At 29.6% G+C, this 26,580-nt stretch overlaps 2 protein-coding genes across 7 annotated transcripts; both read right to left on the reverse strand.

The window, feature by feature from the left end:
* Positions 1–3,372: 3,372 nt before the first annotated feature.
* LOC114165836 (ubiquitin-conjugating enzyme E2-23 kDa-like) lies at positions 3,373–6,258 on the reverse strand. Of its 5 annotated transcripts, none has more exons than XM_028050435.1 (6): positions 6,131–6,258; positions 5,659–5,738; positions 5,027–5,141; positions 4,858–4,910; positions 4,629–4,697; positions 3,373–3,703 (listed from the first exon to the last, which is right to left on the reverse strand). In XM_028050435.1, the coding sequence occupies exons 2-6, from the start codon at positions 5,735–5,737 to the stop codon at positions 3,570–3,572; spliced, it is 450 nt and encodes a 149-aa protein (XP_027906236.1). In that variant the 5' UTR covers position 5,738; positions 6,131–6,258; the 3' UTR covers positions 3,373–3,569. The 5 variants fall into 5 exon arrangements, with proteins under 5 accessions (XP_027906236.1, XP_027906233.1, XP_027906235.1 ...); XM_028050432.1 differs by having other exon boundaries at positions 4,629–4,757; positions 6,131–6,252; XM_028050434.1 differs by having other exon boundaries at positions 5,875–6,166.
* An 11,746-nt stretch (positions 6,259–18,004) lies between these two features.
* LOC114167175 (AT-rich interactive domain-containing protein 1-like) lies at positions 18,005–22,645 on the reverse strand. Of its 2 annotated transcripts, XM_028052168.1 has the most exons (3): positions 22,449–22,645; positions 20,857–21,992; positions 18,005–19,298 (listed from the first exon to the last, which is right to left on the reverse strand). In XM_028052168.1, exons 2-3 carry the CDS (start codon positions 21,838–21,840, stop codon positions 18,468–18,470), a joined length of 1,815 nt encoding a protein of 604 aa, XP_027907969.1. In that variant the 5' UTR covers positions 21,841–21,992; positions 22,449–22,645; the 3' UTR covers positions 18,005–18,467. The 2 variants fall into 2 exon arrangements, with proteins under 2 accessions (XP_027907969.1, XP_027907968.1); XM_028052167.1 differs by lacking the exon at positions 22,449–22,645 and having other exon boundaries at positions 20,857–22,433.
* Between the last annotated feature and the right edge of the window lie 3,935 nt (positions 22,646–26,580).

Genomic DNA, 26,580 nt, shown 5'->3' on the forward strand with positions numbered 1-26,580 from the left:
GTTTCTTTTCCTTTTCCCTTGTCTTTCATAAACTAAAAAAATCATCCTCAAAATCTAAAAGTAGAGTCGGTGAATAGTCATTTCATTTGCTTTTACGAGAGGAGGAAATCATATAAAAAAATTGAAGATGCTATTATCTATCTGTGTTGGAGAAAAAACCATATCTAGCTAGTAATATTACTTTTCTTCATTTCATGCACTTTTTCCAAAATACATCTGACAAAAACTGAAAAAGGAATATCCACAACAATCATTTTGCCATAAAAATGAAACACAGTGCAGCCTTTGCAAATTGCAATCTTGGTACAATGTAAAGTGCATTTGCATTGTTCTTATTCTGATGAAATACACTTTTCTACTTTGAATGAAGAGATTATGTGATCACAAATATTAAGAATACATTTCCTAACACATTATTTTGAATAAATATATATATATTTTGGTTGAAATTTATTAGAACAAGTATAAATGTGAAACTAATGTTATTTAATGATTCTCTCCTTTTGATTATGCAGTCTTTTAATAAGTTTTATTAAAATTTTAGATTAAAAGTGATATTACGATATCCTATATGTATTTATTTATATTTCATTAATGTTAAATCTGATTGTATTTCTTCTGAAAAACTTTACCATGAAATCAGGGTCTTAAAAAATCTAAAATCTAAAATTTAAGAGTTACTTGTTCTCCCTATGAAATCATAGTTTAGTGAAAAAGAAAAGTTTTTGTGAATGATGTTATTGTAATTTTGTTGTGGTCTGGGTCACAAAGCATAACCTGATTTTCATTTGTCGTTTTCCTGAATAATATTTGGCAGAAAAGCACTCACTAAGTCACTAAGCAGCATTAGTTTTTGGTTTAAAAAATAATAACATCACATCACATCATTATGAGCATGAATAAAATATGTTGTATGTAACATCATGACTCCATTATGATGAACTAATAGCTTTTCTTTGTCATGGAAGAATCGCTTTCATTGCCGAATTTAAAGGATTTAGATTCTGTCAAATCTACTTTCTCTGCAAGGACACACCAACATCAGTTACTGCATTTTTTATTTCTCTTATGTAAATATATTAAAAATTTAAGTGTAACTCAAAATTAACTATGGATACTATAGAAAGTTGAATATCATATAAAAAATTTTATAAATTTATTGTTTTAGATCGAGAATGGTATTGATATTTTATGTGAATTAGATTGTATTATATTTATGTGATTTATTTTTAATGAATTTTTCATCAAAAGATTTATTTTTGATATCCATGTAATAATTCGTTCTGATAACCAATTTAAACCGTTGTGATAAAAATAATAACACAACAATATTACCACCACCACTACAACAACGACATAAATAAAAGTCAAGATGAAGATGAAAAAGTTAAGTACGGTTAGAATATATTTACAATATTATTTTTTTTCTTTATTATATCTTTTGTGACTGACAATAGTGATTTTGATTCACTCTTAGCTTCTATATAATATTATATTTGTGCTCTCTCATTTAAAGGAAATATATTATATATCATGTAAGTACTATATTTATTTCCTTTCTAATAAACACTATATAAAAAAATTTCATAAATGTTAAGTTTTTATATAAGTTGAACTCAAATCACGTCTTTAAGTAATCGTTAATGTTTATGTAATATTATTTGAGTAATTATTCTCAAACTCTATACAAAATTAGGTTAATTATTGTATCCATTTCATAATTACTGGATTTATTAATCTCTATAGTAACACTGCTATTATTCAATATAGGTTCATGTTTCAACCATGATCTAGCACCACATGTTGATCCCTCGTTATCAACTGAATAAGCCCAGCGACATGATCAAATTTTGTAACCTTTGTCACTTCATGGAAACCACACAACTAGAAATCCAGAAGGAACATGAGTGTTCCTATGTCACTACATATATTCAGAAAACATAAACATCTCAGAAATAATATGATTGGAGTGACAATAGAAAAAAACCCTAAACTTCTATTTCATTTTCGAAATGAAAAACATAAAAAATGAAAATCTTGGTCCCTTTTAAAAGGATAAATATATAATGCTAACCCACTAAAGAAAATTGATGTTTTAAATAAGGTTTGGTAGTTGTAATGAAAGCTTGTTCGACTGAGACTAAAACTAGAAAGTTCAATATAATTTATTTATTTATTCTTTCTTTCTTTCACTCTTGAAAATCAACCATCCTTGTAATGTTTCATTTTTATTTTTACATCAAGGTATCCTCAAATTTTAGAATTATAATACATTCAACATTTTCGATCCAATGATTATGGATTTAGTTGTGATTTCTCCTGCCATCATCCTATCATATCTATCTATTTAAATGGATATGTAAAATTTTATTTTAGAATTAAATGTTTTTTTTCTTAAACTATTATGAAATATTGTATTTTATCTCTAAACTAAATTTTAAAGTATTTAATTTTATACTTCATAAAAGTTATGTAAAACATTAACATAACTTTCATAATATGTGAGGACAAAATATTTTATAATTTAATTTAGGAACATAATACAATTTTTTAATCATATTTAATCCTTTATTTTTATATATAAGTACATAACATTATCTATTTTAATATAGGTTAGTGGTCATGAAAATTGTTAACCAGGAAAAGAAGAAAAAGTGTGTGCTTGAAAAGATAGAAAGAGGGAAATTGTTTTAAAAAGAAACATAGTCATAGTTATATTAAATAAGATTTTAGGAAGTAAAATTTATCCAACAGATAGTTTTAAATAAGAAATTTTCCAATTTAAAATTAAAGTTATTTTTATTTCTTCTTATTCAGGTAATTTGAATTCTGTTTTCTTTTAAATGCTTGAAATGCATACAAAATGCTAACTAGTAATACCACTATGTGTTGGAAATAAAATTGAACTAAAAGCATATTGTTACTAAAAAACAAAAAGTGCCCACCATCATGAAAAAATTGACAACTCATTCCAAAGTTGAAGGAATTGATCTCATTTGAGATTGTAATCTTAATTAACATTATGCGATTTAAGCAGTATCTTATTCACTTTCCATTCTTTCTCCTATCAGAAAAGGACTTTTCCATTATTGCCATTGCCTTAATTATACGAAATAGTGAAGAATAGCTTCATCCTAATTATTTATATAGACAAAGTATATTTAAAAGTATCGGATACGGATATATATTGGACACAGATATATAACCCAAATTGGACACAAATATATAATCCAAACAAATATATAATCCAAATTGAAGTATCGGTTCTTCTTCATAGGTCTTAACCAAGATTCTCACATTAAGAGGTATCCATGGCAGTAGAGGAGGAAATTGATTTTGATGTGCAGCCAAACAAGCACTTAATCCATTCAATTAGAGAAGAGTAAGAATAAATAAGATTGCACGAGGAAATGAATGGTACATTATTTACAGTGAAACTGTGAAAGAGTAACCAACTAAGAAGGAGAATTTTCCACTATCCACAACCAAGTACATTACATTTAATGAGGTGAATTAACATGACTAGAACATCATGTACAAGTAAGATAAAATGAGAAGAACATGCAAGACTAGGGGTCTGCCTTACCAGCAACCTGTTCATCACTAGAATCATCATCTTCATCTTCAGTTAGCTCCTCATCACTAGATTGCTCTTCTGTTGCAGCTCCTATGTCCTCAGGTTTAGCATACTTCTCACAGTATTCTGAAATTTCAAGTAAAACACACACAACTTAATGTTACATTTAGAAATCAATGCTCCTTGAAAATCATATAGAATTTTTTTTTGCAGCAATCTAAGCCCAGAGAAACAAATCAGACTCAAAAGAAGTTCAGATTCACTACTGAGTTTTTGGATGCTGGATGCTGTTCTCTGTTGAGTATGAGTATGGAAAACATGTTGGTAAATTAATTTTTCTAATATACTTTAAAACATTGGTGTCCATCAATGTAGTTTGAAGACAGAACAGAAGGAGGGACAGAAAAAAAAAATCCAGCAGAGAACCCAAATTCACTCAAGAGGGGTACTTTCTACAAGTTAGCGTTCATAAAAGTCAACAAAAGACAAGTAATTCTGAATTTTCATATGAATGATATATATACATAATGAAGAAAGGTAAGAACTTGAGTGAACCTTGAGCTGTGAACTAGACCCACAAATTGATATAGGTAACATTGGCACAACAAAATGATGCAGTGGTATCTCAATTAAAAGTCAATAATCAAATTATCTCCATGGACAGATGCAATGGAAGGTTTATTTCCTTACTTTTCTGTTTAGGTTTAGGAGAAAGTGTCAAAGCAGTGGTAGAGATTGAGGTAAAATCAACTCTGCTGGCAGATGATAGCTATAGATAGTAGAGTTTATGATGCACTCAATGGAAGAAACAGAAGCAAAAGATTTTCTGATAGCAATTGGATAACAATAGGAGAATCTGAATTATCAGTAAATTGTTATAACTGTTTGTGAGAGTGTGCAGGTCAATGTGTATTGCACAGTAGTTCATGGTCCATAACTCACTATTTTGAGGTCAAGAAATTGATCAAGCATCACTCATTATTTAGAGTTTACATAAACTTAAATAAGGAAGAACAAGACAAAGCTTCAGATATAACTTATCAATCAGTACCTTTAACCTTTTGTTCATAACTGGCTCGATCGCGCATCAGTAATGCTGCAGCTTCTCCATTTAAGGGGTCTGATGGATTGGGATACAGAAGAAGTTGTGGTAAAAACACCTCAAACACATTGACAAGATCTGAAGGAATGCATATACTTTAGACAGAACACAATAAACCAGAAAATTTCTGAATATGAAACCAAATATTTTCTCAGAGGGTTTAGAGAAAGAACATTACCAAACATGGGACTCCAGGTTTGATTGATAACATCAAGACAAACTGATCCAGACCTGAAGTTATCATTATCCATTGTGATCACTTAACTATTCTTAAAATTTCTTAAAATCAACAAAAAGGTCAATTACTTAACGTATATAGTTTCATAGCAATAGTTCAAGGTTCTTACATCTCATCAACATTTGGGTGATAGATTCTATTGATAAAGCCTATGGAAGGAGATTTATAGGGATAAGCATCTGGCAGCTCAACTCTTACTTTCCACACACCTCCATGATAAGGACCTGCAAGGAACCATCACAAGTATGAATCGAAGGATTATGAAAAATCAAAAGTCCATAATTGAGTAACAACAACTTTCAAAACCAAACAATAGATCTCAGTTCAATGTCTAGAACCAGGGACAGAACAATAAACAAAAGTAAGAAAAAAAGAAAACAGCAACTATCATGTACATAAATATTCCTAGTAACAAAAAACCATCTCAATCTTTTTCTGGTAAAAGATTGTTGTCCTATTAAGACTTAGAAAGCCACAATATGAAGAGGAGAAACCAGTAAGAAAATAAATATAAATTGCTTTGTGCAATAACTCTGCAGAATGTACACGGAGCAATCAACTCATGAAAGAAAACAAGAATTACAAGGAGACGAGTTCTATATGAGAATCTTGATGTTGCCGACAAAATCTAAATCTAGAACCACCGAAGTCAATATAGGGTTAATCACCACTTATCCAGAATAGCCACCAACCCTTTTTCATCCAAAACTAGTAACAAAGATAAAAGAAAGGAGAATTTACTCTCATTGGGTCCATGGAAATGCACATAAAACTCTTGCATTCCATCATTAATCATCTCCACCTTGTAGTCACTCATCATCCTAACAATTGAAGAGAAAAAACCCAAAATCAAGAGAAGAATCCGAAGTCAAACTCAGACACCCAATTGGAAAAAGACTGTAACTTGAATCAAAACAAAAGCATAAACGAAAAAAACAAAAAATGATGTGTATTAACAGTTTCATCAAGTCCATCTCTCGCCGCTTGCTTGGAGAAGACATGGTGTTTGATTTTTTCTTTTCCTTAGTTACTTGCTTTTCAGGGATTAAGAGAGAGAATGAGAGAGGTGTTTGGGAAGAAGAGAAAGAAGAGGTTTGTGGGAGACCTTTGCTTGTGCAAATGGAAGAAGAAAATTGGTTCAGACAGCAATCACCAAAACTGGGACTTACATAGTAACAATAATCACAAAAATAAAAATACTTTTATCAAATACCTTGTTTACATAAGCAGTGTGTTACAAAAACTAAATTTGCTAAAAAAGAATCCACAGCTTTGGCTTTTGTTGAATAATCAAGAACAAAATAAAAAAAGTTAAACAAAAATAGAAAATAAAATAAACTTGTGAATAGAAAATAGACATTGAAGTAATAGCCTACCCTTTTACATGCCTTACAAGATTCCTTCCAACCTAATTCCCATTTCCCATGTTGCAACTTTTCACCGTCTAAGTTAAAATATTCCAGCTTTAATATTTTAGTAAATTAAATAATTCAAGATTTGGTCACGTACGCTTCATTTTGTTCCCACGTCATAAACCCTTACCTAGATTCACATGTCAAATTTAACACTAAAATCCATTTCAATGTATATAATAATAATTATTATTATTCCACTTTACTATGTGATATGTTAAAGAAATTGTTCACGTATTTTAAAGCAGATAATCCATTCAATTGCTTTTGTGATACATGATTTAGAGCTTAGTTTTCATTGTTCTTATCCTTTTAAAGATAAAACGTGTGGGAGCATCATCCATATCTCACATTATTTTGCACCGGAACAAACAAAAACATTAAATTTAAAGTCACGATGTTAAAAAATAAAACTGTCACATATTTTTTTTTACTATACTAAAAGCTAATATTTTTTTGATGTAAACAAGCATTTGTAAGCAACACTTCAAAATCTTCATATTAAAATCCATTTACCTATACTGCACTGGTTTGAACAATCAATACAACAAACCAACCATAATTTATGATACTATTAATAAATATCTGAAAGAGCATTTGTTTCTTAAACAATATAAAAAAATAAAAAAGTTCATAGAATATCAGACTCTTTTTACATTTATAATTTCTTTCTAATAATAAGGATGAGCACGCAGCGCTAGCCACTTGACCTTTGATACTTAATTCCGCGACTCTGATTCCCCCGCTCTTCGGAAAATCAAGGGGACTTACCATATGCCGCCCCATTTCCGTCCTCGGCAGGAATCAAGCACGCGGTCTTGCTCTGATACCAAAGGATGAGCACATAGCGCTAGCCACTTGACCAAAAGCTATAGCTGTTAGTAAGGGTTCACACTTTGATACTTAATCTCTCGGTCTATAGTATCAAAGTGTGAACCCTTACTAACAGCTATAGCTTTTGGTCAAGTGGCTAGCGCTGCGTGCTCATCCTTTGGTATCAGAGCAAGACCGCGTGCTCAATTCCTGCCGAGGACGGAAATGGGGCAGCGTGTGGTAAGTCCCCTTGATTTCCCGAAGAGCGGGGGAATCAGAGTCGCAGAATCGTGGTGGGACCGAGAGATTAAGTATCAAAGTGTGAACCCTTACTAACAGCAGCTATATCTTTTGGTCAAGTGACTAGCGCTGCATGCTCATCCTTTGATATCAGAGCAAGACCGCGCTGCGTGCTCATCCTTATATGTAGATTTATTTATTTATTAGGTGGTATTTGTAAAATGATAAAATTATGGCACATGGTTCCTTACTACAGGTGTTAGTTTCGTAGGTTATCCTAATTACAGTGTGTGAGTGTTGTCATGTATAGACAAAAACATGAGTCCATTATCTTGATGATTCATTGTTTCAACTTTGTTGGACGGTGGTGAAGCTTTTTCTTTGGACATGCAAGGACAAAACGTGTAAAAGTGAATTTCAGATGCATTTCACTTCAGTGTTGGAATGGATAGATACAAAATTTTAATTACAAATATAGAGAAGAAAAAAAAAACAAGTGGGTGTGATTATTTGAGGTGAGAAGAATTATTTATTAATATTATTTGTTATTTGCTTTCCGACATTGGAAAATCAGAATAAAGTAATGGTGATGAGTCATGGAGAGGAGAAAGATATGGGGAATTTGGTTCCCTCTATGTTACCTATTGTGAAGTCAAATTCAACTATTGCAGGTTTATTTATGTGTTATCATCATTACACAGTTTTTATCTAGTATCCAAAAGATGATAATATGCTTTAAATATGTTGTATATTTATTTTTTATATTGGTGATATTAATTTAAATTTCTTTCTCTGTAATTTTATAATTTGTTTGAACTAAAAGAAGAATGTAAGACAGGTGAATATACAAAAAAGAAAGTTGTTTTATTAATGCACAATAATGCATGTTGATGCACACAAATACACGATCATAGTAGATGTTTATAAAATTATAAAACGGATTAAAGTAATTATACATAATCTACTACATTTTTAACCATAATGACAATCATCGAATCAAATCGTAAATGAATATGATGTTAATAGTTTAAGTGATGTGAATGAATATGTATATCTATATATTACATGAAGATGTATTATTATTCTTTTAGGTGGGGTAACAGAAACATATACAACATATCTAAAAAAGTTAAATTAAAAATACTATATTATTGACAAAAGAAAAATATTTATAATAATTTGTTGGACTAATGCAAATTAATCTTATAATATGCAAAATTGTATATATTTACATAGTTATTGGAGGATTTATTCTCACAATTATTATGAATGATTTTATAAGTTAATTTTTGTGTGATATATTTAAAAGATGGATGATAAGTGATAGATTATATGAAATTTTGACATATTCTAATTTATAAAGAAGAGTTTAATATTGTAATTAATGTAAAACCCATTTTCTATTTTTAAGTTTTGGATTTAGCCTTACTGAAGGGTCCAAGCCAACCACTTATTTTCCCACCTTCAGTTTTTCCTCCTCAATTTCACATTTAGTTTTCTCTATTTCACTCATAACAATTCTCACTCTTACTCTCCTTGAACAGAATCTGAGCTATGACTTGAACTAAGTATTCCTCTAAGCTAACGGAACGTACTTTACTTCAAGTAAGTCGAATCCTAATTTCTGTTTTTCTCTCTTCTTCCAACTCTATAGTATTGGATTTGTCTTGGGTTTTTCCTTAGGGTCTCAGTTCGTCTACTTGTGTGATTTTTTCCAACTCTTTAAGTCGTAAGTCTTGGTGTTCCTTCCACTAAGGGCTTTCTCCTCTCAAGTCTAACTCTTAGTCAAGGTAAGGGAAGCTAGGATTTTTTTCTACGTTTTTGAAGCATCTTGCCTGTTTTTGGTTCTGTTTCATATTTAAAATGCTTGGTTAACGTTTGTGCTTGTATGAGAATGAACTTACTGTGATTTGATATTAATTTTTTTTTTTTGCATGCGTGAGCAGGGAAGAAATTTGTTGTTTTCGCCTAAGCGAGCAACCCTCGCCTAAGCGAAAATAGTAGAAAACTCACTCAGGTTCTGCTCAAGTTGTCACTCAGGCAAGAAGCTTCAGTTTTGAGCAAAGAACAATCTCGCTCAGGCGATAAGGTCTAGCTTAAGCGAGAATTCGCAGAACCTCACAATGCTTATTGTTCGAGCTCTCGCCCAGACGAGAATGCCTAGCTTAAGCGAGAAAACTTCTATTGCTTAAGCGAAGGCTTTTAGCTTGAGCGAGACTGGTACATGGATGTGTTTCATTATTTGATTTCTTTTATTATATGTTGTTTTACTTCTCAAGAGTATTGTGTATAATGTTGTATTATGAGATATTTTGAACTGAAATTGATATGTTTGGTATGAAATAAGCATGTATGTGTGAGAATATGTATACGGTATATGTTTGACGTGTATGTATTGAAATAAAGATTCAAGCAAGGCTGCATCCTGACACTCTAATGAATCAGTCAGACTCACATAGAGTAAACTGGTTCAAGTGGTTAGAGTAGCAGGAGGTACTAATCTTTGGCAGGATAATGGTCTTAGATGATCATGGACTAACCTTGTGCGTGGTAGGGTGAAACTCATTGGCATTGGCTCTGCAGAGCAGTAGAGGCCACCACAGGTGCAAACATTAGTGAATCTGATCTCATTACATGTATCCATCTAGATAGTCGAGTTAGAGGGTATTTGAATTGTTTACTATCACAATGTTGTTTGAATATAATAATATGCTTATTTATTTATATGATAAAAATTATTTTTCTCTAGCTTACCCTTTCTCTTTGTGTTTGTTTCCTGTTTGGCTTTCCTTTCTGCAATGATCACCAAATATTTGGTGTGAGCAGATATGGAAATTCCAAGAGATCTTTCATACAGTGATGATGTTGTTGTCTAGTTTAGGCGTATTAGTTAATGCTCTTTTGAGCATCTTTTGATGAATTGTTTATTTAGTAATTCCTTGCTATGTGAGCAATCTTTTTGGACAATTGTTGTATGTTTAAATTATGTTTAGTGGCATTGTTTTGTGTCTTAGTATTCCTTTCCATTATAATTTAGGATAACTGCAATGACAAATTCTTTATACTTGATGTTGTGTGCTCTACTTTATATTATGATTATGTGATGTTTTGTATATCATTGCTCATCTACTAGATGGGACTAGATATGCATTAATAGTAAAATGAAGACTAATAGTTTAATAATCATTCTCATTTATTAATAAATCAATCTTATTTATTAGAAAGGTAAGAGTTAAATATATTTTTGGTTCCTTAACTTATAGTCAAAATTGAAATTAGTTCTTTTTCAAAACTTTTAATAATAATCAATTAGACTATAGTAAAGTGTTTAGTGAAACTGTGTACTAAAGCATTCAATTAGATTTTTTTTTTCTATAGGTTTGTTCTTAATTTATAGTTGTCTTATCTCACTAGGATTTTTCCATTTGGTTAGCTTAATCAAGGATTCAGAACCCTGAAATCTCACTGGGATTAATGAAGAAATTGAAAGGATTTGATGGACTTGCAATATCAATAGGGAATTGCAATGCTACTCGAAGAAATTCATTATATTTGCAATAAGTTGTTTTAAATTTGTTTTAATTTGTATATGGCTTAAATATAAATTTGGTCCCTACTTTTGTTGATTTTATTCAATTTGGTCCCTATTTTCGTTTTATGTTCAATTAGGTCCTCATTTTCGTCAAATTGTGGTCAATTTGGTCATTTTCACTAACGGTGTTTAAATAGTTAACGTTTTTTAAAAGTACATGCCACGTGTCACTCCTGGTTTTTCTGATTTTTTTTTAATTTTTTTTAATTATTTTAGTTTCAAAAAAATGATCCACGTGTCAAGTCACAATTGTGTCACGTGTCAATGCTAGTGTCACGTGTCAGTTTGTGGTAGTATTATTTTTTTGTTCAATTTAGTTCCTATATTCTTTATTTTTGTTCAATTTAGTCCCAATTTTTATTAAAATAAATCAATTTTGTCCTTTTCAAATTGACACTAAATTTAATATCTTTTATACAAATTATATTAATATCTTTTCTAAAATTGACCTTTAAATTTATTATTTTTTAAATTCAATTATAAATTATTAAATTTAATTATAAATTGAATAAATTCTTATATTTAATTTCTAAATAGAATATAATTATTTAAAATATTATAAGAATATAATTATTAATGTTTTTTCTAATATTTATATTCTAAAATATTTTTAAAATTGATATATAAAAATATTTTAAATATTCAAAATATTTTAGAAAAATAAACTAATATTTGTAAAATTAACATTTACATATAAAATATTTTAGATTTTAATATCTAAAATGCAATAAAAATATTAAATATTTTAAATTTAAATGTAAATTTTACAAATGTTAATATATATTTTTAAAATTTTAATAATTATATTTTAATTATATTTAAATAATTATATTCTATTTAACAATTGAATCTAAAAATTATATTCAATTAATAATTAAATATTATAATTTATAATTAAATTTAAAAAATAAGTAATAATAATATCAATTTTAAAAATTAAATGGTTTTATTTTAACAAAATTTGGGACTAAATTAAACAAAAATAACGAATATAAGGACTGAATTGAACAAAAATAACGAATATAGGGACTAAATTGAACAAAAAAAATAATACTACCAGAAACTGACACGTGGCACAATTGTGACTTAACACGTAGACACTTTTTTTGAAATTAAAAAAAAATAAAAAAAATTAAAAAAAATTAAAAAAAATTAAAAAAAATTAAAAAAAAATTAAAAAATCAAAAAAATAAGGAGCTGACACGTGGCATGTACTATTCAAAAACGTTAACTATTTAAACACCGTTAGTAAAAAGGACCAAATTGGCCACAATTTGACGAAAATGAGGGCCTAATTAAACATAAAACGAAAATAGGGACCAAATTGAATAAAATCAACAAAAATAGGGACCAAATGTATATTTAAGCCTTTGTATATTTGAACCGAGAATTTATTTTATATGATTAATTAGAAGAATAACTTAGAGTGCTTGGGTGGGTTTTTTCTTTTTATTCAATTTTTTCTATCTACTACCAATATCAAACTTAAGACAATGTTTGAAAGATGTGCACCAATTTAATCTTAATTAAATACATAAGAAAGAAGTTAGACTTAAAGTATACTCAATCACACAAACATGCACAAGAAAGGAGTTTAGCTACCGTCAAAGTATACACCAAAGCAATTTTATCTTAACACACCTCATCCATATCAAAAGACACCCCAGTTTGTTGAAGCAAGAAATTTTAGTCTTCGTAATGTCGGATACCTCAACTATGCTTCCTTGATCGGACTTCATTACCTACAACTAAATAAAAGATTAATTAAAAGATAAGCATCACTAAAATTAAATGGCTTCCAAAACTTTATGGAAATTTTACTTAAGAATAACTACTCCTATGTAGATAATAACTCTCTTTACTCTTATGAAAAAACTTGATTCACCTCTTACAATTTATATACTCACATTTCCTTATCGTTGTACTCAAAATGACTATAAATGACTAACGCATTCACTATCTAGGCTCCAACAGCTAATACATTAACTACCATCAATAGCTAATTACTTATAACGACTAATTACCCACAGCTAATACATTTAAGTTTATTACAAAAACCCAACAAAACTCACCCGTAAATTTAAATGTTTCTTTTATTCTTCATCTCGATTCTTCAATTCTTCATTCTGATGTCCATGTATAATGACTCCTCTCACGTGATTAACTAGGTTCTTCACTATCTTGGTGGCCAACTTGTTCTTTGCTTTGGTTGACTTCTTGTTAACTTTGGTCGGCTTGTCCCTAACTGGATTCTTTATTGTCTCTATGGTCGGCTTGTCATTATACAAGTTCTTGTTAATAGGTTCAACTCCTTTTCAGAGTTGGCCCACACCCGTGTATTATTGCGCTCAATCACATCAATTTCCTCAGCCATTTAAAGTCGTCACTTTTCATCTTACACCTACAATGCAGCTCTCAAATCCTTCTCGGCCTGTAACTCTTCTTGCGATCTTAAAACTTCTTGTTCAAATTCCAACCATTGCTTGTGCAAAACGTGCTTTCTTCTCTCTAAGCTTGCCTGTAACTATGCATTGCCTCTAACCTCTTTTTCAATTTTATGTTCTTGCAAAACACTTTTTTCAAGTTCTAGCCTTTGAATACGAAGCTCATCTCTGCACACATCCATGCTATCCGAGTTGTACGGATGCACCATTAAGCTTTCCAGATGCCTCACTGAGCTATCCGAGCTTTCCACTTGCTCCACCGACTTATCTGAGCTATCTACATGCTCCATTAAGATACCTAGGCTCCCCACCGAGCTTTCTAAGATGTTCACTTGCTCCACCGAGCTACTCAAGCTTTTCATATGTTTCACCACGCTGTCTAGACTATTTGCATATCTTATCGACCTCTCCTTGTTACTCGTATGTCTTTTTGAGTTGTCCTTGCTACTCAACTGTCTTTCTGAGTTCTCCATTCTACTGTGTTGTCTTGTTGAGCTCTCCACTTGCTTGTGCTTAACCTTCGAGCTACATGCCATAATCAATAACATCGCTTTTTCTTCAACTTCTTATGTGATGTTGGTTCTCTTTTCTATTCCATTCTCAAATTGAAAATCTTTTGCAAAATGTCCAACCTTACCACAACTAAAACACTTATCCGAGTAGTACTCCTTTGCATAATGGTCATACTTGCCACGCTTAAAACATTCAATGTTTGAGTTGCTTGACCGATCTCCTCTCTTTGGTTCTTGTCCTCTTCCGTGCTAATTTTGTTGGTTGGATTGTTCTTTCACCTCTTCTTGTCCTTGGCTTCTACCACCAGGACCGCTTCTTACATGTCATCGGTATCGTCCTTTACTTTGAGTGTTCTAACCACCTCCCTTCATTTAGAGTAGATGATTAAGTGGATATGCCTTCTTCTTCTTCCGCTTATCATACACCTTAAAGGAGACGACAAACTCTTCAATCGTGAGATTTGATAGGTCATTGGATTCCTCAATTGCGCACACCATGTTCACAAAGTCATCTATCAAGAACCTCAAGATTTTCTTTAACACTCTGTTAACGAGCAACATCTCTCCATTTCTACTAAGTTGGTTTATCACAATTTCAACCTGAATTATGTATTCGGCTATTCCTTCTATCTCCTTCATCCTCATGCTTTATAACTCGCCCCTAGGTGTTTCAAGTCTCATTTGTTTCACTCGCTCATCCCCCTTATATGTCTTCTTCAAAATGTTTGATGCTTCTTTTGAAGATTTTGCACTTGTAATCTTCTCAAAGCCATAATAATTATCAGCTTAGTACAATATGTACAAGGTGCCTTGTCCTTCATGTGTGCTGCTTTCAACACATTCAATTGAGCATTCAACCAATTCATGGTGTTTTCTGGCTCTTCGAGACCATTTTAATATTTTAATGCATAATTAATATATAGGATTAAAAAAGTAGGTGTAACTATTATATGTGAAGAATATAATAGATGTATTAAAAATGGGTGATATTTTTATATTGTACACTTTAAAAATAGTTAGATGGTTTTCTTTAGTAGTACAAGGATATTTTAATGGTTTAAAGTTAAATATTAAAATCAAATGATGCTTTGTGTTAGCAATTTAAAGAATAAAATATATTAATGACATGAATATAAATATTAAATATTTTTAAGGAAAAGAAACGTGTCAAATTTTTCATGTCATATATTATCTCAAAATCTTATAAAAGAAAACTGGGTTAATAAGACTGTACTTGTTATTATTATTATCTAGAGTCACAGTTAGTTTAAAATTAAAATGAAAATTTTAAAAGTAGATTGTAACATTATTGGTTTAAAATTTTCAAAGATTAAAAATCACATATCATTTTTACAATTTTAAGAGATTAAAAAGGGGTATAACACCATTACTTTATGTGATTTTTAATCCCTTTAAGATTTTAAATCAATTATGTTAGTCTTTATTTTCAAAATTTTCATTCTAATATTAGACCAACTATAATCATAAAAAAAAATTATTTAATAAAAATATCAGTATAACATTTATATAAAAAATTAAAATTAGTCTCAATTTGGAGAATAACAAAAATTTTCTATTTTAAAAAAATTGGAACTAAATTGAACAAAAATAATAATTATAGGGACCAATTTGAATATGAAATATTTACCGTGACACGTGTAATTGACTTCACATGCAAGTATGATTATGACTTTACACATTGACCTAAAAATATAAAAATAAAAATAAAAAATAAAAAACAAAAAACCACAAACTAGCATATGACAAACACATATTACTATCCATTAATTATTTAAACGACTTAAAAAAATTAAATTAAATAGACTCGATAAAAATAGAGAATAAATTAGTACATATAGATTTTTAACACATATTCCTAACTTGAGGATTGAAACGATATTTGGATGAGTGGTTTCTAACAAACTAGATGATAAATTCTTATATTAATGTTTAGATATAACTGATTTGTAAAGTGAAGTGTACAATCATCAATAAATTATTTTTAGGCATATATCTAGTGAACTTGAGATCTTCAATAATCATAAAAAAATTACAAAAAAAAAAACAATTAAAATGAAAAACATAATAAAATTTTTTTTGGTCAATAGTTTATTTCTGTTGTATAAGCGAAAAAAAGTTAGTTAAAATCATTCGAAAGGTAGAACAGATAATATATATATATATATATATATATATATATATATATATATATATATATATATATATATATATATATATATATAAATAATGTTTACCAAAATCTATCTGTTATTAATTATTATACATCATTATATTAACATTGTATTGTTTAAAAAGCTTGGTTTTAGTATGCTTAACTGTTGTCTTCTGCAAACATTTTCCAGCTGTAAGGAAAATGAAAGGAATCTGAAGGCTTATAAAATATCATTCACCTCCATCACACATATGTATATAGTAACTTCATTATATAATGACAATTAATAAATTAACCTTAATCATTCAAGTTATTTGATTTCATTTATTTAATGTTCCGAATTTAACTTTAAACTTTGAAGGTTAATGAAGCATTTATTTTCCAATTTTATTCCAGTAATAAATAGTTAATTAATAGTAATAATATTAATATTAGAGTATTTTATTGTAATATTTTAATTTTTCATTATATTTTATTGAATTAATTTATTATTTAATTATTTTAAACAATAGTTTTGCACTCTTTATTTTTTACGAGTTCAGTTTCAAAACCAATCACAAATCTAAGAAAAAATATAATGGCAAACAAGATATTTTTTGCGATCACTCAAGCGCAAATATGCATTAGCTATAATTGCACTTAAGGACAGAACTATTTGAAAAATATTAAACATAAATTTTATCCTTAATAGAGTTGGATACAAAAATTGAAATAAAAAGAACAACATTTAAAAATGGTAAAATAAATTTGCATGATTACGAATACTATGCGGTCGGTAATCCAAGTAGGAGTTCAACATCCATAATTATTGAAATGACAAAAATATTCATCTCTACAGATATTCTCAAATAAAAATCTATGAGTAAAAGATAGATATTTCAATAATTAGATACCTCAATTAGATATATGCAGATAATAGATAATGGATAGTACTGTTTATAAAAAGTCAGATATAAATATTATATATTAGTCGTACAATGTAATATTTATTACTAGTAAAATATTGAAATTTAATTTAGATGTTATTAAGTTAAATTTAATTAAAATTAAAATTTAATTTAATTTAATTTCGATCTTATTTTAAAAATTTATAATATTTTCATTCAAATATTTATAACTATTTTATATATATATATATATATATATATATATATATATATATATATATTAAAGAATAAATTTAAGTTTAATTTAATCTTATAATATTGATAAGATTAAGTTTGCACTTTATTTTTTGTCAATATAAGACTTCTAACATACTTTTTTATGTCGAAGTATATACATTTTATGCATAATATTAAAAATAGATGATTCGTTAACAGTTTGATAACAAGTGGAACGATATGTCTAAGAAATCCCGTCAGAATATATTTTTTAATTATGGTTCTAATACCATGTTAAAAAGTGAATTTAAGTCTAACTCAACTCCACCTCAACTCTACCTCAGGTCAATAGGGAACTTCCAACATTATATAACATATTCTTAAAAAATTCAAAGATATCTTTTAAATGGATGTTCAAGGAATGAAACAAGTAACAAGTAGGATTTCTCTTGCGAATCGGATAGGATTATCTACTTCAACAATTGTCATCCCTTAGTACATCTTCAAGGCCAACAAAATAAAATTAAGAATAAAAAAAATCATGGGTAACAATCGAAAACGACGACAGATATACCAAAAAAACAACAGAATACGACAAAGTAAATAAATCCATACAACTATTTAAAAAGAAAGCAGAACAAAGTACAATCTCTGAAATGTGGAGATGATGTAATTTGGTATAGTATGAATAGAACAGAAGAGAAGTTACTTAGCATAAAAAGAACATTGAAAGGCACCAAAATGAGACTATCTTGCCAAAACAAATTCTATACCACTTTGAGAAAAGGAAGAAGCATCAAAACAAAATATAAAGTTGCATCAAATGGAAGCTACAAGTTGAATTGCACTTTGGCGTATTTGTTCATGACCCTCTACAGTAAAATGTGGACCTATATTCCCTAAGACTTCTGTTTCAAGTAACCCTTGTAGTCAAAACCAACTCTTTTTAAGAAAAAAAAAATGTGCAGTAGCCATGTATCATCTCTGGACAGACAAAAGAAGATGCAGCTCAAAATCGGAAGCATGTGATTTGTAATCAACTTCTAAGCTTGTCCAAAATTTTCCCACTTCCACCACCAAATACACCATCTCTTTTAAATTGAACCCTCCACAACCAATATTTAAGCTCCAAAGTTCTACTTCTCAACCAATGATTTACCTTCCAAACAAGGAGAGAAAGATCCTTAGCTGTTGAGTGCAGGTAAACATGCACAAATTTGTAAAATTTTGCATCCTTGACAATGCTCCTAACATTCACCAGCTATTTTCCCTTTTTATGTGACTTTTTGGGGGTTAACAAGATGGAGCCTCGCGAACTCTGCATCTGATGTCCAAAAACATTCCTCAATGGTCCAGCTTCGTCGTCATTGTCATCACTATCAATGTCATCGGGAGTGTGCCTATTCTGGTATCCTCTGCGCTGCAACATAAAGACATTGAAGTAGTAGCTAACTAAATCTGCCCTGCTTTTATCAGGAAATGCCCTAAAAATATAGTCCCAGTAATATTTCTCAAGTGATGGAGGGTTTGACCGAACCACATCCTCAAATTTTTTCTCTTCTTCTTTTGTCCACATTAGTCTAACATCTTCACCAACCCGATCAAAGTCCCAGTCATAAAATGCATCACCCAATTCCAGCTGAACTTTGGCCCTTTTCTCTGAAATGTGGAATCTTACACACTCAATAGAACCTTCTTCTGAGCAGCCACATGAACCTTGTCTCCCCTTTCCTATGGGGTCCCTTTCAATAAGTCCTGTATTTACTATTTGCTGTGGCCATATTCGAGTCCCTAACCACTTAGAATCACTTTCAGAAGTCACACCAGTCCATTCTGGTAGTTCGGCTTGATGATTTGTCCCCAGAGGAATGCGTACTGTTGAACATTTGTCAAGACCTGAATTTGCGTCTGAGGAATCAAGCAACTCAGATTGACCTTCAGTGTGAGAACTTGGTGTTCTGTTCTCAGTTCCCAAAGATGAATCAGAAGAGCTTCGCAATGATTGTAGCTTCTTGTCACATTTCAACCTGTCTCTGAGATTGTAGTTTGTCACAACTTGATCTTCATACAAGCAAGGGTGCATCTTCTGATTCTATAAAATGACATTAGGCTTGAGTATGATATCAAAAGAATATGAAATTTGTTTACTCGAATATATAAAATGGCAGCATTAGGACAAAGATTCGAGAATCTACAGAACAAGCTATTAAAAAGAACAAGACATTTATTATCCAAAAGCATTCAACTAAACCAAGAACTTGTCTATAGATGGTAATTATATACTTGACACTTATTATATAAACTAACTTCAACTGATCTCTGCTTTTATAGTTTTATTTTTAATATGCAATTTGGTGTATATCCTCCAATATGGAGGCACAAATACACAAGTTACCCATGTCTAAGTAATCAAAGTAGCCCCCAACAACTTTATTAATCCAAAAACACACTTACTTTCAAGATTAATAGTACACATATACAAAGTTTTTCTTCCTTGTTTATTGAGCCCCTTTTCATATATATTATAGATTATAGAAGAAAGAGTCTATGTCAATAGATTTGATTTCCATGCAAAAATGACACAATAATCCCAGTATTTAAAATATGGAAGATATGAAAATAGAATTTATTCACACCATAATTTACAGATAGATAAGTAAAGTCTATAGTTTACGTAAATTCAACTTCTAAAAATGACTCGGAAACTCCTAAGAGTTTAGGTAATAGAAAAAATAATATTAAAAAATCTATTACTGACAACTAAGCTGAACAAAATACTAATAGAACAATAATACTTAATTTTCAACTTCATAATAAAGCAAAATATAGAATTACAAAAAGAAAATTTTATTAGCACATAGTAATAAAAAATATTAAATTATATAAATAACCAAATTATATATAAATTAATAAAAATACAAGCTATTAAAGAGAACTTTTACAAAGCAGTTTAATTCTTCAAATCATTCGAGTCACGATAAAACTTTGTCATTTGGAGTAAATGGGAGGAAACTTACATTTGATTTCAAACTCGTTGTCTCCCTACTAACTCAAGAGTTTATGTAATTTTATGTTAATTTGACAAATCTACCCAAAAAACTGTTTGATAGAGTGTTGGCATATTCTGTTTATCTAGAATTGTAAAATCATCAGTGAAGAGTTAACTTTAGTTTGACATCCACAGATGCATGCACAAGCTCAAAACAAACAAGACTAATGATATGAATATACAGTTTCAGCACAAAAACAATGTTATGCAGTCCAACATTATGGTTCATACTTCATCGGTGATCTGCATGGCAAACAAAATATTTATTTCCCCCAAATAAAAAGGGTAAGGAAGCTGACAATAAAAGTAGGGATCAAAAGAATAACGAAGTTCAAAGTAACCAGTGCAAACAAAGATTATTACACATTCATGAACAAATACACTTGAGGAAAGGAAAAGCCAGGTGTGCTTGATTAGTCAACAAATAAGTTTCACACAAAAAGAATGTAAGAAAGATAAACATAATGAAAAATATGTACAAATATAGAAAAACTTTTATCAGACATACTCATTTTGAGATTATTAATGTTTAAGCATGTAGTAGAAACAAGTTCATTTACAAAGCAATTTAAAGTTAGCTAATTTTATAATTTCAAATTACCTGCCAACTACGTTGTTCATTGCTATGCTCAGAACCTCTTCTGTAAAAAGCACCTTCCCGAAACAACAGCACCTGCTTCCACACCTCCTGACTAGTATAAGACTTCCACTTTGACTTTTCAGGTATTGAACCAACTTCAGGATCACCAGGATTCTTTGCAACACCAGTAACCCAGTTCAGCATATCCATTGCAGACTCTCGCATTCTCTTACGACTAGGACTATTATCACTATCATCACTAGATGAATCCAACACAGACCCCTCTCTCTTCCTCTTGTGACCAGAACTATCACCATCACTATTACCACCAGATGCATCCAACACCAAGCCCTTATCATCACTGTCGTCACACTTCTCGCCTCCACTCACCACTCCAGTCCCACTGTTGTTAGCCCCATCCGATACATCCACAGCCTGCTCTTCAGGCATTTTGCCTCCATCAAACCCTTCCTTCCCTCCCATCAAATCATTTCCCTTATCCGAGTTTCCAAGAACCCCTTCATCCATGTCATGGTCCGTCATCTCCGAATCAGAACATTGTTTATGTTCACCTCCTTCATCACCACTACCTTTCACCCCATTATCACTGGATAACTCCCTCCCATCTAAGTTGTGATCATCTTCATCCATACCACCCTCGACATCCTCCCCGGCCAAAACCACCCTCTCATCGCCACAACCGGAAAACAACCCTTCCACCTCAGCCTGCAACTCCATTAACCGCCTCCCAAACTTATCCCTGTTATCCACCACACCAAACTCCGGAGACACCTTACTCTCAGCAACTTTCTTCATCCATGAATCCAAAGCACTCAAGTACCTACTGTAAACCAACTCAACAGAGGACCCGACACTCACTCCCATCCCAGACTCCTCCCCAACCGAATCCCACAACTTCCCATTGCAAACGGCATCGTATCCACCCTTCCCTCTCACCACCAAAAACAACCTATACAAATCCACGTCCTGCCCATCAGACAGCATTGGAGGATAATGCAAAACGCAATTAAACGCACAGATCTCACTAAAGAACTCCGCAAACAACCTCTCGAAACAGCACAAAGAATCGTCGTTCGAGCCTCCCACAATGCCACCACTATCTTCTCCGCGAACACCGCCGTCGAACTGCAACCGCCCTGCCATGGACATCGAATTCAAACCCTAGAAACATATAATCCCACTCCCAATGACCCATTTTTTTTCAAATTTTTAAAACAGGATTTTTTTTTAGATTTTCTTCTTTTTTTTTCGATAAATCGATGAAAACAGTTTCAAGGGTTGTGAAATTGGCACCGATTGAGAATCCGGGTCGGGGTCAAAAGTAGATTTTGGCGGGAAAATGGAAAAGGGTGAGGATCTGATACAATCTAGGGCTTGTTTGGTCTACCACCTTTGTGTGTGAGGAGGAAATGTTTTCATTGTCCCGCGCTTTCTTTCTCTCTCTACAGTGATGTTAATTGCAGAGAGAGAAAGTGGGTGTGTGAGAGAAATGGGGTTCGGGGCTAAAATTCAAGTTTTCAACAGACGCAGACCCTCTTCTTCAATATCTGAATTTTCATTGGAAGTAAAAAAGAAAAAAGAGAGAGACGTACCAGTTATTAGAGACAGGGTTTCGATGGACCCTATGATGAGTCTTTGTGTTGTGACTTCCTTGACCTTTGCCTAAACTATGTGGCTATTCATTCATTTTCCATTTTCCCCCTTTTCTATTTCAATTTCTTTTGGGAGAATTTACAAGTTCCATTTTCATAAATCTGAAAAAAAAATAGGGATTTAATAGGGTTTTCTGATGAGGGTGAAGTTGCTTGCATCCACAGCATCATCCTCTTGTTATATAGGAGCCTTTGGGGGAACCACTAACCTTGGTTAGTATTTAACTACATCATGGTTGAGTTTGGATTATTATAATTATTAAAACTAATATTATTAATATTATTATTATTGGTGGACTTGAATTATTTCTTTAACTAGGTGAGGAAAAATATTTAATTAAGAAAAAGGAGCTTTAATATGAAGAGGTATGAGATAGGTTGTTCTCATCAACACATGGTTCCATTGTCAATGGTTCTCTTAGATTTCAAGATTTATCATCTTCCTTCCCAATAACATACCAAATTCATTTCACATATTCAATCTAATCCTAATTTTTATTTTATTTTATAAGATTAAATATATTTTTGTCTTTAAGTTTTTAGTTTTTAGTGAAAATTGAAATTAATCCCTCTTAGAAAATTTAACCAATTTAGTCTCTCAATATTGTAAATACATAAATTTAGTCATTTAAACCAAATTTTATCAAGTTAATTTGACGTTTCAAATACATCTCATCATATTATTTTACTTTGTTTATCTCGTTTGACACATGTCTGTTTTAATTTTAGTTGAAAAACACATTTCAAACATCAACTAAACTTTACAAATTTGATTAAAATAACTAAATTTACGCATTTAAAGAATTGAAAAACTAAATTGGTTCAAAATTTGTTAAGAAGAATTAATTTTAATTTTCACGAAAAGGATAAAATCATATTTCACCTTATTTTATATAATAATTCTAAATGTTGGGGATTTGATCTCCTATAGTTCTTTCTAATCTTAAAATCTATTTATTTTTATTCGTATATATAAATTGAAATCTATGACTACTTAAAATCAAATCCAATGCTTTCCTTAAGAGGGTTGTTGGATTTTTTGAATAAGGTGATTATGATTCACCACAACCTTATCATACACACCAATACATCTAAACCCAAGTTGCATAAATTAAAAATTGTATGCTGTCACCCAATATTTAAAATTACCTATTGAGAATTGTGTGTGTTTATAGTTAATAATTTTTACACATTTGGTATAAAATCGAAATTCATTTTAAATAGTATTTATATTTATTCTTAAAATATTAGTTTTATTTTTTGATATTAGTCTTATAATTTGTGTTGATAATGTTTTATCTAACTTTTATAAGATGCATGGATAGAATCCTTTATAATTGAATTTAGAGGTTGAACACACTTTTTTTATAATAATTTAGAAACCAAAAGTATATTTAACACTTTAATATTTTATGTTATTATTATAGTATTTATATATTTAAAAAAGTAAAGTATTGGTTTAGATTAATAATTACTAATATATTTTTCTTTTAGTGCAATAAAAGAATTACAATTTTAACACAAAAAGTTTAATTTCATTAGTTTTGTTTAAATATAATGTGTTTTTATTAAAAAAAAAATAGCATTGTATGTGAATGGAGTCTTTCACCTTTGTAAATTTAAAAATTTTAGTGAATTCTTTAATGAAAATTACATATTAATACTAATTTATTTTTCTTTAATTAACAAACATAATTATTAAAGTTCAAACATTTATTCAATTATTTTAATAATCAACGGAGTTCAAATAAAATTAACGAAATTAAATTTTTGTATTAAGAATGATTTTTTTTTCTCATTATATTAAAAAATATAAATACTTATTATACTCACGATTATGTATCCTTAAAAAAATTAAGAATTAAATAATATCAAATAATAAATATCAAATACCATTTTTCAAAGACTAATTATTTCTGAAAAAAAATAGTATATTATTATTACTAAAAGTATAGTTACTATTATAACATATAGTATTTCAGATTTCAATCACAATATTTCTGAAACAAATATATGATATCTCAGCTAATAAATTAGTATTAATTATTGAGTTGTAATAAATTTATATAATAAATAACATTAATTTCTAATATCAAATTATAAATAATTAACATTAATTATAAATTTTAAATAATATTAATGTCAACAATAAATTTTTTCACTAAATACAATAAAGAGAATTAAATTCAACTCTATTTAACATTAACCACTGTTATAAAATTTAAATTTTATAAGATATTTAATGATTTTTTTCGTATTTTTGTGAAGTTGTTGTAACTCCCAGTGGTTAATATAAATTTTAAACTAAAACTCTCACTCATTTATAATATCACAATATTATCGAAGAAAATTTGATATTAATAGATAATTAATACATTTATATAAGATATTAAGATTTTTTTTTTTTGTTATAAATAAAGCTAAGAACAAAGAGAAATCAATGAAGAATAGAAGATGAGAGAACACGGAGCAATTTTTTGTTGTCTCTTATAAATATTAATCATATAAATCATATGAGTAATTGTATCAGATCAATGGATGACCATTAATTCATAATATTAATAATTTCCTTTTGGGTGTCTACTGATAAGAAAATGTGTCTTCCTATTAGAAAAAAAAACTTTGGGATAAAAACGTAGTGAAGGTAAAAAAGTACATTATTCTATATAATATTGTTCTTTACATCTTTTATTTCTCCCATCATGTAAACTTACATAATTAAGATGACGAAGTCCAATCTTGTGAATCAATTACTCAGAAATTCTCGTTGGCAAATCGAATCTTTTGGATCTCTCCGTCATCATTTATTTGAAGATCATGAGTGAAAAAGAATTTTGAAAGAATATGTTTTGTTCTGTCTCTTTTAATATGTGTTTCTTTCAATTGAGCAATGCATGCACTATTTGTCTTCATATGTGGTTGATTTCATTTTTTCCGATAAACCACAAGTTTGTCGTACATGTTGAATTATAGACCTTAACCAAACGCCTTCATGACTCGCCTTATGTAATGCTAAAATTTTCGCATGATTTGACGATGTTGTTGTTATTATTTGTTTCACATACCGCCATAAAATCACAGTGCCACCACATGTGAACAAATATCCTATTTGTGATCAACCATTATGAGAATCGAATAAATAATTTGCAGCATCACGCATGTGTATACGCATCTTTTAAATATGCATGATATTATATTAGTATATTGTGATATTGTAATGTTATTAATTTAATATACAACATAAATTTATATTTATTAAAATGTAATAAAATGAATGGAGAAAATATGAGAAGATAACTTTTCATCAATATAGGAAAAAACGATAGAGAAGATAGACAGATTTATAGAAAACAAGTAAAAATAATTGTTAACTTTTTAAAATTTTAAAAATAATGATATTGTAAAGGGTAAAATTGAAATTATGAAATTTAGACACGAAAGATGATTCCTCTTTATATACACTAGCAAAACACAGGTGTTGTTACGCTTGTGTGTTTGCATTTTTTAATCTTCATATAAATTAAGTCAAGATCAATAAAAAATATATAATTAATTTTTTAAATAGTTGTTCAATGTAAAATGAGGAGAATAAAATATGTACACAAAAGAAGTTTTCGATGAATTGTTAAAGTCATAAGAGGTTTTTAGGGCAATGGTTATATAGGTAAATTATTTATAAAATAATTAATTTTTAAAATAATAATTTAGGATAAAACAAAAAAAAAAATGAATTTGTTTTATATTCAATTTGATCCCTATATTTGTTATTTTTATTCAATTTAGTTCCAATATTTGTTAACATGAGTCAATTTTCTCCCTTTCCAAATTGAAATCAAATTTATTTTTTATATTAAAATTCACATTTTTTTATTAAATACTTTTATATAATATATTAAAATTCACATCATTATAACTTTTATATAAAAACTAAATTTGGTCTCATTTTCTATAGGGACAAAATTTGTCAATTTTAAACAAAATTGAACAAAAATGACAAATATAGGATCAAATTAAATATAAAACATTGACTCTGACATGTGACACATTGCAACGTTGCTGAATTGACACGTGT

This window comes from Vigna unguiculata, chromosome 10 (assembly GCF_004118075.2).
Source record: "Vigna unguiculata cultivar IT97K-499-35 chromosome 10, ASM411807v1, whole genome shotgun sequence".
Lineage (NCBI taxonomy): Eukaryota > Viridiplantae > Streptophyta > Magnoliopsida > Fabales > Fabaceae > Vigna > Vigna unguiculata.